Raw genomic sequence first — 14,285 nt, forward strand, 5'->3', positions numbered from 1 at the left:
GGCCGCTCCCGCGGCATATGGAGGTTCCCAGGCTAGGGGTCCAATTAGAGCTGTAGCCACCGGTCTACACCAGAGCCACAGCAACTTGGGATCCGAGCCGTGTCTGCAACCTACACCACAGCTCACAGCAACGCCGGATCATTAACCCACTGAGCGAGGGCAGGGACCGAACCCACAACCTCATGGTTCCTAGTCGGATTCATTAACCACTGCGCCACGACAGGAACTCCTGAAAAATTCTTTTATTCATTCCTCACGCTGTCCTTTGTCTCAGTCCTGGTAACCTGAGAATTCAAGCCAGAGAGAGAGAGCTCTCACACACACACACAGAACTGTGAGGGGAACGGAAGCCACTCCAGCAAGGAGAGCAGGTGCCTGTGGATCCACTGCGTCTCACTTCTGGGCCTTGTCTTCCAGAATGATGCCAGCGAGGACGACATCGATGACGGATTCAGGAGGCTGTTTGCCCAGCTGGCAGGAGAGGTAAGTGGTCGCCACTTCTCTGGGTTATGCGCCCTGTGTGAGGCCAAGGGAAAGACCCACCGTGTCCTCAAGGAGACTTCTATTTAACGAGGGAGAGGAAACAAACCGAACCAAATCCAAAAGGAATTGCAAAGGTCGCTGGGATGTGCACTCAGATCCTTCGCCCACAGCCTCCCCAGGACCTCTGCTTATGGCCAGGGGTTTCTGCTTTTGTGGTCAGCTCTGGGCTGTATTCCTCCTGCCACGGGACCCTGGGCCTCACTGTGTGGCTGTTTTGTTTTGTTTGTTTTTTTCCTTTTTTAAAAAATTTTTTTATTATAGTTGATTGATAGCATTCTGTCAATTTCTGCTGTACAACAAAGTGACCCAGTCAGACACACACACACACACGCACACGCACACACACACACACACACACACATTCTTCTCCTATTATCTTCCATCTTGTTCCATCACAAGTGACTGGGTCTAGTGCCCTGTGCTGTACAGCAGGACCCTTGCTTATCCACTCTAAATGTCATTATTTGCAACCACTGACTGTGGCTATTTGCTTTGCTCTGTTCCACTGCAACTAAGACCTGGAACACGGCCCCTTCCCCTTGATGTCCACAGAAACATTTGGGGAGATGCAGGATTTTACATCTCAAGGATGCAAACAGACTTCCCTGTTCTTCAGCAAAATCCCTCAGCCGTTGAGGCTTCCATCTGCTGTAGAGTTACAGGCTTTCTTCTAACAGCTCCCACAAAAGTCATTCTCCTCTGTTCAGCGGAGGCCTCCAGCTCTGGCCAGTGCCCACCAGGGGGCCCACCTGGGCCTCTCATTGGAGACCCTCCCCAGCCCCTCAACCTGCCTCCCCTCCCCTCCTCCTCCCAGCTTCTAAGGGCAGGGGGCGTCAGAGGGATGGGTTTCCCCATTGATTGAATCTGTCTCCCTCTCTCTCTGTCTCTGTCTCACACACACACACACACTCCAAGAAGACACAAAGGACTACAGTCAATCTTGATTGTAAATAATAGGGCTGTCCCTCGGTTACACAATATGTGGAAGTGACCAGAGGCCCCGGCACCACCTCTGAGGGGCCCTGGCAGGACGGGCCGCTGAGAAGGTGCTGGGCCAGCCCGTGGAGCAGTGTCTAACCAGCTTTACTGGAAGCCGGAGCTGGGTTTTAAAGGGTGAGGAAGGCGTACTGGGTGGGAGGACGGGTAGAGAACTAAGTCAAAAGACCACAGATGGGGTCGGTGGAGAATTTATTCTTTACAGTCTCTGAAATGATGACTAAACTCCGCCTGGAGCACACTGTAGGTTAAAACATGATCTAGGAGTTTCCGTTGTGGCTCAGCAGTAACAAACCTGCCTAGTATCCATGAGGACAGGGGTTCAATCCTGGCCTCGGTCAGGGGGTTAAGAATCCAGTGTTGCCGTGAGCTGTGGTGTAGGCCGAAGATGCAGCTCCAATCTGGCGATGCTGTGGCTGTGGTGGAGGCCGGCAGCTGTAGCTCCTATTCGACCCCTAGCCTGGGAACCTCCATATGTCGAGGGTGTGGCCCTAAAAAGCAAAAAGAAATTAAAAAAAAACAAAACACGATCCATTGTAAATCAACTATACTTTAACATTGTAAATCAACTATAATTAAAAAAAAATTTTTTTTAAACCATCCAGAACTTGGTGGCAGTACTACTCAAAGTGGGGTCGGTTGGTCGAGGGGCTTGTTAGAAATGCACATCCGTAGACCCCCACCTGGACCAGGGCTTGCCCGGGGCAGACACCCTGCAGGGAGCCACTAAGCTCTGCTTGCTTGTCCACAGGATGCAGAGATTTCTGCCTTTGAGTTGCAGACGATCCTGAGAAGAGTTCTAGCAAAGCGTAAGTCTCCCCTTCTTGCAAAGCCCTGACCCTGCTCCTTCTCCCGTGACCTGAGGGGACACGGGCTGCATCCCCTCCCACGTCGTGGTGGCTGTATGGCTGAACCATTATTTCATCACTCCTGCATCAGTACCATCGCCACCAAAGAACTGGATGGAGGAGGTTCTATGTGATGTGATTTTTTTTAAAAAAAGGGACAACGGTTTCTGGAGTGTGGAGGTCAAAGGTCACATCCAGGTTGCCACTGTTTAGGAGCTCTGATCTAAACCAAGTTAGATAACCTCTCTGATGCTTGTTTCCTTATCTGCAAAATAGCCTATTATTACCTACCGTTTGTTTACCTTCCTCTTAAGAGTGGTTGAATGTCTTAAGTGAGATAACATGTAGCAATTGCCTGGCCCAAAGCCTGGGCTCCGTAAACGGTGCCTGTTAGGATGTTTCCTTGGTAAGAAAGATGGGTCAGCCGAGATCACGGGAGCCGGAAGGCACACCCCACCCCTGAGTCCCTGGCTGTGTTTAGAGGGGAACCATCGACAGTGACAGCATCTCACTGCCAAGCCAGAATGGAAAGTGGCCCATCATCCTCGCAAATGAAGGGGGTGGCATTAAAAAGCCTCATCTCCTGGAGTTCCCGTCGTGGCTCAGTGGTTAACGAATCCGACTAGGAACCATGAGGTTTTGGGTTCAATCCCTGGCCTTGCTCAGTGGGTTAAGGATCCGTTGTTGCCGTGAGCTGTGGTGTAGGTCGCAGACACGGCTCAGATCTGAACTTCCATATGCTGCAGGTGTGGTCCTAAAAAAAAACCAGAGAGATCTAACCCAGATGATAAACGCGCACATGTGTGGTCAGGTCTGAACGGCCGGTCTGTGGCTCATCCCCAGGAGTCCCAGGGGCTTCAGTGACAGCCTCTGGCCCAAGAGATAAAAGTAGATCTTCCTCTTGGAGCCAAAGATGGGTCCATGCCAGTAGGGTCTCCCACTCCAGGGAATGCGAATGCATCGCGGCCTACAGGAATCACAGATGTCCAGCTCCTGTTCCGAGGGCTCTGAACAAACGCTGCATTTGAGCTTCTGTGATTCACAGAGCTCCAGCCAGGGGGTCGAAGGGCCAGCACGGCCAGGCCAGCCCAGGGCTTCCCCAGGGCCAGCCCAGTCCCCCGCCTCCCTCCTCCGATCTGGGGGTGACAAGAGATGATGTTTATCCTCGAGGCTGCCAGGCACAAGGAGGTCACAGGGCCGCTTTGAGCCCAGAACACTGAGCTCTGTTGTTTCTGTGCAGAGGTGGGGGGGGGGAGGGAACAGGCCACAATTGGGTGCAGCTGCTCCTGGTGGGAGGCGCTGCAGTGGCCTCACCCGAGCCTCAGAGCTTGGTACCCTCCCCCTCATCCATGCCTGGTGACGCCTGCCTTCTGTCCAGGGCCCCACTCATGAGAGGGGGGTCAGTGCCCAGAATGGCAGTGTTGAGACAGGTTAGGTCTTAACTTTTCACAAGGATGTGACGAGAAGCATGGGCTCCCATGAAGGCTCTGAGAACAGACTCATATCACCTGCTGACTCCCCACTAGGCAGGACACACCCTGGAGAGCATGGTGGCTCCGGAGAGCCTCTGGCCCCCAGGGTTGTTACCTGGCTGGGGACACAGAGGTGCCCTAAGTGCCTGCAGACGGACAGTTATGTAAACCTCTTCTTCTCACAGGGCCTGGCCTGCAATGAACACATGGGGCCTCTCATTTGTCACAGGTGACTCTGCCTCCTGTGATCGCTTAAAGTTCCAATCTTTTATCATTTTCTAGTTATTGATTTTAAAAGTATGCATTGGAAAAAAAGAAAAAGAAACGAAAAGTATGCATCGGAGTTCCCTGGCAGCTTGTTGGGTTAAGGATCCAGTGTTGTTACTGCTGCGGCTACAGTTGCAGCTGTGGTACGGGTTCGATCCCTGGCCCGGGAACTTTAAACAAATAAGTACATACATACCTAATGGCCACTATACAGGCAAAGGTAACGCATCCTCTGCACTGTCCCAGTTTGGCGGCCACCAGCCTCATGTGGCTCTTTCAGATCATTTAAGCGGCTCCCATTTCCGAGGACACAGGCCCAGGACATCCCATCATCCTGGAATGTTGTGTTGGGCAGGGCTGCTCTCGATGTACCCATCACCCTTATTTTGTCTCCCAGGCCAAGACATCAAGTCAGACGGCTTCAGCATCGAAACCTGCAAGATCATGGTTGACATGCTGGATGTATCCTTTAACGTGTTGGGGAGAGCAGGCTGGAGGGGTTTGAAGAAGACTCAAACACATGCCTTTCCTGCTTCAGGTCGGCCAGCCATCCCCGCTGGCTCAAGTTAGCACTGTCAGCTTTCAGCGCTGGCCTCCCTGGCCAGGGAATGTGGAGCCACTTCAGATGAGGGAACATGAGATGCTGCAACCTCCCCACCCCCAGGCTGAGCGCAGGGAGCCAGCCTGGTCCAGGGCTCCTGCTGGGAATCCCCACAGCCCGCCCACCATCCCTCTCTGGGGCTTGAATTTGTTTCCTGGGAAGTACTCCCAAAGCATGGTACTCTGATGGGAATGTTTGCCCTGGTTAGGCATTCCTTCCCGATTCCTAAGACCGGGGCCCACCCTCCAAGAGCAACCTCCTCCCTCTGTGCCCAGGCTCCTGGCACCTGCTGTGTAGTTCCCCCTATAAGAGGCCTCTTATAAATAAGAATACTCATGGGGAATTCCCGTCATGGCACAGTGGGAACAAATTCGATTAGGAACCATGAGGTTGCAGGTTTGATCCCTGGCCTTGCTCATGGGTTAAGGATCTGGCGTTGCCGTGAGCTGTGGTGTTGGTTGCAGACACGGCTTGGATCTGGCATTGCTGTGGCGCTAGCCTGTAGCAACAGCTCCGATTAAACCCCTAGCCTGGGAAACTCTATATGCTGCGGGTGCGGCCCTATAAGGACAAAAAATACAAAATACGAAAAAAAAAAAAAAAGGAAATAAGAATACTCGGAGGTCCTGTTGTGGTTCAGTGGATTAAGAACCAAACATAGCATCTCTGAGGATGCAGGTTCCATCCCTGTTCTCGCTCAGTGGGTAGAGGATCTGGCATTGCCACGAGCTGTGGCATAGGTCGCAGGCTCGGATCCTTCACTGCTGTGGCTGTGGTGTAGGCTGGCAGCTGCAGCTCCGATTTGACCCCTAGCCTGGGAACTTCCATATGCCATGCATGTGGCCCTAAAAAAAAATATTGCCCAAAGAGCCAAGGGCCTGGCCATTAGAAGCCACCTGGAGCCTCCAGATCTCCGACAGCTCATTTTCAGCAGGACTTGGAGCCTTCAGCCCAGCACCCCCAGACCAGCGGGCAGAGCGGGGGCAGGGAGGGCAGCAGGTCTCTATCCACCCATCCCGCTGCCCTCAGATGGAGGCTCAGCCAGCGTGAGGAGCGGGAAAAGGGTCTTTCGGCAAGAGCCCCTGGTGAATAAGCTGTGGCCACCAGCTCCAGGTGAAGAGGACAGGCCAGGTGACACGGCCCACAGGAACCCAGCCCCCGGGAGCTTTCCTTAACTGAAGGCAGTCGGACGGGAGTGGCAAGCTGGGTCTGAAGGAGTTCTACATCCTTTGGACAAAGATTCAAAAATACCAGGTAAGAGCCCAGGAGGGCCGGATGGCAGGGGTGGCGGGTCTGTGTGCGGAACCCGGTTCAGAGGCAGCGACTCTTCAGGATAAATGGTGGAGGGACCTTTTCAAGGGAAGGGGGCTGGACCCACGATGGAGCTCCAATCTGAATGAGTCAAGACAGGGCTGGGCACATGTGAACAGAAAGAGCAAAGACTGGAGTTCCCGTCGTGGCTCAGCAGTTAGCGAACCCAACTAGCATCCATGAGGACGTGGGTTCGATCCCTGGCCTCACTTAGTGGGTTAAGGATCTGGTGTTCCCATGAGCTGTGGTGTAGGTCGCAGATGCTGCTCGGATCCCACATGGCTGTGGCTGTGGTGTAGGCAGGCGGCTATAGCTCCGATTGGACCCTTAGCTTGGGAACCTCCATATGCCACAGGTGCAGCCCTAAAAAGACAAAAATAGATGAATAAATAAATAATGAGAAAAAGCAAAGATTTTACAAGTTAGGCTGTCTGCTCCCTGCCTTGTTGACTGTAATGGGGTCATCTGAAAGCCACATGGAGTTTGCTGAAAAGGCTGTTGTCACTCCTTGTAGTTTGGATTTTTGACAGCTAAGTACAAAAACGACAGAAGACAAGAATGGTGGGGGCGGGGGGGTTCCTGTTGAGGCTCAGCGGTAACAAACCCGACTAATATCCGTGTTCGATCCCTGAACTCAATCAGTGGGCTAAGGATCCGGCGTTGTCGTGAGCTGTGGTGTAGGTCATAGACACAGCTCAGATCTGGTGTTGCTGTGGCTGTGACTGAGGCTGGGAGCTGTAGCTCAGATTAGACCCCTAGCCTGGGAACTTCCTTAAGCCGTGGGTGTGGCCCTAACAAGCAAAAAGATAAAAAGGACAAGAACAGGGGCTCATGTAGTTGGCCAGGTGGTTTGATGGGCATGTTTATAAACCAGCTCGCAGAGGCAAAGGACCATTTAGGGCAGAAACATGGTGATGCTTCCAAGGCCAAACTAGAGGCACGGAGCTGGAACGATTTCAGCTCCGCTTAGTACATGGCACAGAGCTCACCACCTTTGGGGTCACGGTTTTCTAACTATGCTGTACATTCCAGAAAATTTACCGGGAAATTGATGTGGACAGGTCGGGCACCATGAACTCCTATGAGATGCGGAAAGCATTAGAGGAAGCAGGTAACACTCCCTAATTGTATTTCCTTTCTTTCAATACCTATAGAATATGTGAAAACTTATTCTCTGCGATGCAAAATTTGGTAAACCATGAAATAAAGCAGGTGCTGGTTCAAACACATCCTCTTCATTCGCCTTTTAAAAACTAATTAATGGAGTTCCCTTGGAATTCCTATCATGGCTCAGCAGAAACGAATCTGACTCGCATCCATGAGGACGCAGGTTCAATCCCTGGCCTCCCTCAGTGGGTTAAGGATCTGGCGTTACCATGAGCTGTGGTGTAGGTCACAGATGCGGCTTAGATCCCATGTTGCTGTGGCTCTGGTGTAGGCCAGCAGCTGTAGCTCCGATTCGACCCCTTGCCTGGGAACCTCCATATGCTATGAGTGTCACCCTAAAAAAAAAGGACTAATTAATGGAGTTCCCTAGTGGCTTAGCAGTTAGGAACTCTGTTGTCACTGCTGTGGCTCAGGATGCTTCCGTGGCTCGGGTTCAGTCCCTGAGCCAGGAACTACCACATACTGCCAAAAAAAAAAAAAAAAGGCAACATAGATACAAATTATTGCATTTGGAATGGATAAACAATGGGGTCCTACTGTACAGCACAGGGAACTGTGTCCAGTCTCTTGGGTTAGAACATGATGGGAAATAATATGAAAAAACAAAAGAGAGAGAATGTACATATATGTACGACTGGATCACTTTGCTGTATAGCAGAAATTGCAGGAACAATGTAAATCAATAAAAAATAAAAAATAAAAAAACAGCCAAGACTAATTGGTAAAATGGAGTGGCCTTGAGGACACCCCTGTCCCCTAAGCCTTCTTGAATTGTCTCCCTCTGACCGGGCGGGTCACAGGCAATGTCAGTTCCTGCCACCCCACCCCCACCCCGGCTCCTCGTCTCGGGCGCAGGGAAAGCAGGATGTCCAGCTCCAGCCTGTGCTGAGTCCCTAGCAGACTGTGATGTCAATAAAAGGGACTCCGTGGGTTAAGGCTCTGGTGTAGGTCGCACATGCGGCTTGGATCTGGTGGTGTTGTGGCTGTGGTATAGACCGGCAACTTCAGCTCCAATTAGACCCCTAGCCTGGGAACTTCCACATGCCGAGGGTGTGGCCCTAGAAAAGGCAAAAAGACAAAAGAAAAAAAAAAAAAAAAAGCTGTCCCATCGGCTCCCTAGCCCATGAGCCGATGGGGTGCAGTCTAACGTTTGGCCATGGGTTTGCTTGTTTGTTGAACTGCAGGTTTCAAGCTGCCCTGTCAGCTCCACCAAGTCATCGTCGCTCGGTTTGCAGATGACCAGCTCATCATCGATTTTGACAATTTTGTTCGGTGTTTGGTTCGACTAGAAACACTATTCAGTAAGTGCCCATTTGGGAAAAGACCCGCTTCAGGTGTCTCGGGAGTAAAGCAGCTTGCCTTTCCCCACGGTGACACCACCGGAGCCAGAGATGTGTCTGTCCAGTTGAGAGTGAAAATCCTTCTTTACTCCGCGATGGAGGGAAGAAATATTAGCTGGTGACATTCAGTGAAACTGGCTGCCAGATGGGGAAGAGGATAATGGGATCTCTGTTCAGCTCTCACTGACATCCCCCTCTTCCTCCACAGGGATATTTAAGCAGCTGGATTCAGAGAATACTGGAACAATCGAGCTGGACCTTATCTCTGTAAGTCTGCAGCTTCCCAGCCCCCACTCCTAGGGGACAAGCGGGAGAAGGCTGTTCCTCAGGGGACAGAGACCTGTGGCTTTTGGTCTGGGGCGGGGGGCAGGCTCTCATGCTGTTGGCAGGTTCCCAGTTATCTATTGATTCTCGAGTCCAAGAAAACACACCTGGTCCCTCCTCCCGTGAGCTTTGCCTTGAGAAGAACACAAGCTTAAAATAAGAAGGGGTGGCTGCAGGATCCCTCTTAGAAAAATGACCTGCTGGTCAGTACACATGCGAGAAGGCGCTTATGCAAAGAAACCTTTGGATGAAATTCAAGTGGGTTTTGGGAAGTACCTGTCAATCTTAGAACCGATCTTCTTATACTTTCTGAGCAAATTACTTTTCTTTACTTCTTCCGCCTTTGAAATAAAATAACATTAGTGAAGGAGTTCCCGTCATGGCTCAGTGGAAACGAATCTGACTAGGAAACATGAGGTTGCAGGTTTGATCCCTGGGCTTGCTCAGTGGGTTAAGGATCCGGCATTGCCATGAGCTGTGGTGTAGGTCACAGAGGCGGCTCAGATCTAGCGTGGCTGTGGCTGTGGTGTGGGCTGGCGGCTACAGCTCTGATTGGACCCCTAGCCTGGGAATCTCCATATGCCAGGGGTACGGCCCTAAAAAGACAAAAGAGAAAATAAATAAATAAATAAATAAATAAATAACATCAGTGAATAAGCTTGCCCCGTATAATGGCTGTGCTCATGTGTCTGGCACCCCAGCGCTGCCCACCTCTTGAAATGATCTTCAGTCCAAATTCAGTCGGTGCACCATTCCACAGATGCACAGCCTGAAATGTTCCCTTGTCATCCAACAGAACGTCCCCTCGTGTCAGAGGAAGAAGCCAGCTAGGGTGTGCTTTCATCCTCCCCTGGCTCTAGCCTGTATTTCCTCTGTCCACGGGCAACTGAGCTTAGAGCAGCACAGGCTGCAGAGGGCTGGGCCTGGTGGCCAGGACCAGGAACGAGCAAGTCCCCTGGCAGGGGGAGAGGGGCAGAGCCGTAGAAGGACAGGCAGGGGGACTGACACCTCCTTTCCTTAAACTGAGAACTCTGGAGGAAGCCAGCAACTGCATAGCTGTTTCTCTCGGGTCTTAAGCATTTTATTTATTCCCTTTTTCTTCCTTCCTTCCTTCCTTCCTTCCTTCCTTCCTTCCTTCCTCCCTTCCTCCCTCCCTCTCTCCCTCACGGAGCAGGGCCGGGGATCGAACCAGCATCTTCATGGGTACTAGTCAGGTTTGTAACCTGCTGAGCCACAGTGGGAACTCTTGGTCTTAGGCATTTAATTCATTTATTTTATTTTTCTATTTTTTATTACTCAAATGAATTTATCACATCTGTAGTGTATAATGATTATCATAATCCAGTTTCACAGGATTTCCATCCCGCAACCCAAGCACATCCCCCCACCCCCCAAACTGTCTCCTCCAGAGACCATACGTTTTTCAATGTCTGTGAGTCAGCATCCATTCTGCAAAGTTCAGTCTGTCCTTTTTTCAGATCCACATGTCAGTGAAAGCATTTGATGTTGGTGTCTCATTGTATGGCTGACTTCACTTAGCATGATAATTTCTAGGTCCATCCATATTGCTAAAAATGCTGGTATTTCATTCCTTTTAATGGCTGAGTCATATTCCACTGTGTATATGCACCACATCTTCTTGATGCACTCCTCTGTCGATGGACATTTAGGTTGTTTCCATGTCTTGGCTATTGCAAAGAGTGCTGCAGTGAACATCAGAGTACATGTGTCTTTGCGAGTCATGGTTTTCTCTGGATAGATGCCCAGGAGTGGGATTGCTGGGTCAAATGGTAGTTCTATTTTGAGTTTTCTGAGGACTCTCCATACTGTTTTCCACAGCGGTTGCACCTATGTACAATCCCACCAACTGTGTACTAGGGCTCCTTTTTCTGCATAACCTTTCCAGCACTTATTGTTTGTAGACGTTTTGAAGATGGCCATTCTGGCTGGTGTAAGGTGGTACCTCAGAGTAGTTTTGATTTGCATTTCTCTAATGAGTGATGTTGAAATCTTTTCATGTGTTTTTTGGCCATCTGTATGTCTTCTTTGGAGAAATGTCTGTTTAGATCTTCTGCCCATTTTTTGATGGGGTTGTTTGTTTTTTTGGTATGGAGCTGCAGAAAGTGTTTATAAATTCTGGAGATGAATCCCTTGTCAGCTGATTCACTTGCAAAGACTTTCTCCGATTCTATGGGTTGTCTTTTTGTTTTGTTTAGGGTTTCCTTTGCTGTGCAGAAACTTTTCAGTTTGATTAGGTCCCATTTGTTTATTTTGTTTTTACTGTCAGTACTCTAAGAGGTGAATCTGAGAAGATGTTGCTGTTGTTTATGTCAGAGAGTGTTTGGCCTATGTGTTCCTCTAAGAGTTTTATAGTGTTTGGTCTTATATCTAGGTCTTTAATCCATTTGGAGTTTATTTTATTTTATTTTATTTTTTGTCTTTTCTCTTTTTGTTGTTGTTGTTGCTATTTCTTGGGCCGCTCCCGCGGCATATGGAGGTTCCCAGGCCAGGGGTTGAATCAGAGCTGTAGCCACCGGCCTATGCCAGAGCCACAGCAACGCGGGATCCGAGCCACGTCTGCAACCTACACCACAGCTCACGGCAACGCCGGATCGTTAACCCACTGAGCAAGGACAGGGACCGAACCCGCAACCTCATGGTTCCTAGTCGGATTCGTTAACCACTGCGCCACGACGGGAACTCCTGGAGTTTATTTTTGTGTATGGTGGCTGATTACTGTGGCTAGGACTTCCAGAACTATGTTGAAGAGTAGTGGTGAGAGTGGACAGCCTTGTCTTGTTCCTGATCTCTGCAGGAATTCTTTCAGCTTCTCACCATTGAGAATGATGTTTGCTGTGGATTTGTCATATATGGCCTTTATTATGTTGAGGTAGGTTCCTGCTGGTCTTAGGCATTTTAAAGCAACACTAGCCAACTGCAGATACCTGTTCGCTGGTTCCGTAGAGCACTAACTTGCTTAAAACTCTGGTAGCCTAGGAAATATCCTCCCCTGGGCCTGCAGTCTGATTCCTCCCCAGCTTCCATCGGTCTGTCTGGCCAAGCTACGCAGACCCCCCCTCCCCATTTCCTCTGAGAAACATCTCATCCGCTGGCTGCCCCTGTTTTCTGAGCCTCGCCTGTCACAGGTTCCTGGAGTTCCCCACGCTCTGTTTTGTTTTTGTTTTTTGTTTTGCTAAGGCTGCAACAGCCAGATCTCCCTTTCAGTCTGCAGTGATTCTCAGCCGGACTGCAGATCACATACCTGGGGAGCTTTGCAAAGTCTTGATGTCCACGCCCATCCCAGACCAATCCAGTCAGAGTCAGACTTAAAGTTCCCAGATTACTTCTATATAAACCAAGGTTGAGGGAGTTCCCTGATGGCTCAGTGGGTTAAGGACCTGGTGTTGTCACTGCCATGGCTCAGGTCGCTGCTGTCACATGGGTTTGATCCCTGGTCTGGGGACTTCCCCATGCCAGACTCATCCAAAAAAAAAAAAAAAAAAAAAAGACCCAAAGTTGAAAACCCGAGTTCAAGGAGCCTCTGCACCCCTAACCAAGCCCTGCTGTGACCCTCTGAGGCAGAGATAAGGAAATGCTAATTCATGTTGTCTGCTGCATGTTTCATGTATTTCAATCAACCCTGTAACATGACTCATGACCACCTGATTCAAGTAACAGCTTTTCTTGTCCTGTGAAAAGCAACACTCCACAAATCAGGTCGAAAAAATGCGAGTTAGTAGTACACTGATATCTTCACCCTTGGTCAGCTTTTCTGATACACCTGTCAAGGCGATGACCCACAGGGGCTTAAACAGCTTTTCAGTTTTAAAAAGGGAGTTCCTGTTGTGGCTCAGAGGAAACGAATCTGATGAGGAACCATGAGGTTGCTGGTTCGATCCCTGGCCTCGCTCAGTGGGTTGGGGATCTGACGTTGCTGTGAGCCGCTGTGTAGGTGGCAGATGTGGCTTGGATCCTGCGTTGCTGTGGCTGTGGTGTAGGCTGGCAGCTACAGCTCCGATGAGACCCCTAGCCTGGGAACCTCCATATGCTGCGGAAGCAGCCCTAAAAACCAAAAAAAAAAGGGGGGGCACTGAATTGACCTGTCTTTTCCTCCCTCCCAGTGGCTGTGTTTCTCGGTACTTTGAAGTTATGACTAACCTGCCTGAAGACGTCTCATGAAAGAAAACCCACCAAGGACTAAACCTCCACAGAGAAATTTTTTATCTGGATCATGAAATGATGGGAACATTCACTTAAACCGATTAGCGCTGAAAATGATACTGTCTATGTGAGAACGCAGACCTCCTAGATATCAAAGTAAAAGATTTGCATATCACACTAAATGCAATGAGTTGATTAGTTAACCTCAATCAAATTAGGGAAAACCTTTGGTCTGGACATAGCACACACTTTGTACTTTGAGACACTTTCCTGTTCATCGCAATATCACATCAGGAAGAAAGGCAGCGAGATACTTAGCAGCCGAGCTTACTGTAACATGCAGTCGATCTCAAAGGATCCGGGGTCCCTGCTGGCAATATTTAAAGCTACTTCACGTTTAAAAATGCAGCTGTGGCGCCCACCCAACAGCGGTGCAGGGATGACCATTTCCTTTGAGTAAGATGGAAAAATATTTTGCATCGCGAAGGCATCGGAAGACACCAGGTAGGAAGCACAGCTCTGTCATTTGCGTTACATGAGAGACAGACTATAGAAAACGGCTTGGTGAATAGTGACGTGTTCATAAGCCCTTGAGCATATCCAGTCGTAGACATTGTCATGAAGACCGAAGGGATTCACTCTCGCTCAGCTGAAGCCGTGACCCAGCAAGCCCACTGCGATGGAAGACAGCACAGCTGCCTCCAAACTTCCTGAATGTCACCGCAAGCATCAAGCATCGCGCGTGGATGGGGTGGGGGGACGCCCTGCGGAAGCACCGCACCCTGCAGAAGGGACGCGGGCTTGACTCCTTCCTGGCTGCACCTTGGGGAAATGCTAGCAACATTAAAAAGATACTGCCTTGTTGCCTTATTTTCTTCCACATGTACTGTTCAATAAAGAGTCGCCCAGGCAATCGCACATGGGTGCTGTCCTTCCTGGGGGCGGGAGGGGGGGGCTCGCGGGGAGCGCACCCACCCCAGCTCAGTCTGCTCTAGAAGGCGTGTACCTCCCTGTGGAAAAGCCCGGACTGGGGAAAGGGCAGCCAACCTACATTTCAATGTGGAACCAGGAAACCTTTTAAAACCCAATTCTTCGTTTTAAAATTTTTTCATTAGATTTTTGGTTTTTTTTTAATCATCTTTTTGTTTAGGGCCACACCTGTGGCATGTGGAGGTTCCCAGGCTAGAGCTACAGCTCTAAATCAGAGCTACAGCTGCCTGCCTACACCACAGCCATGGCAACTTGGGATCTCAGC

At 50.1% G+C, this 14,285-nt stretch overlaps 1 protein-coding gene across 8 annotated transcripts in view; it reads left to right on the top strand.

Annotated features, from left to right (window-relative positions):
* Positions 1–13,948, top strand: part of CAPN2 (calpain 2) — a 60,959-nt gene extending 47,011 nt beyond the window's left edge. For 2 of the 8 annotated variants that reach the window (XR_014817172.1, XR_014817170.1), the window contains 8 exons: positions 194–483; positions 2,291–2,348; positions 4,524–4,588; positions 5,913–5,981; positions 7,071–7,149; positions 8,390–8,506; positions 8,754–8,812; positions 12,991–13,948. Coding sequence is in view for 2 of the 8 variants with exons in the window: in XM_084978941.1 (XP_084835067.1) it covers positions 418–483; positions 2,291–2,348; positions 4,524–4,588; positions 5,913–5,981; positions 7,071–7,149; positions 8,390–8,506; positions 8,754–8,812; positions 12,991–13,014 (537 nt within the window). In the remaining 6 variants the exon portion in view is untranslated. 8 annotated transcript variants of the gene reach the window in all.
* The last annotated feature ends 337 nt before the right edge of the window (positions 13,949–14,285 follow it).

This window comes from Sus scrofa, chromosome 10, assembly GCF_054392235.1.
Source record: "Sus scrofa isolate SSC_HxYL_T2T_F1_AM1 chromosome 10, Sscrofa_HxYL_maternal_Yorkshire_Landrace_v2.0, whole genome shotgun sequence".
NCBI classification, from domain to species: Eukaryota; Metazoa; Chordata; class Mammalia; order Artiodactyla; family Suidae; genus Sus; species Sus scrofa.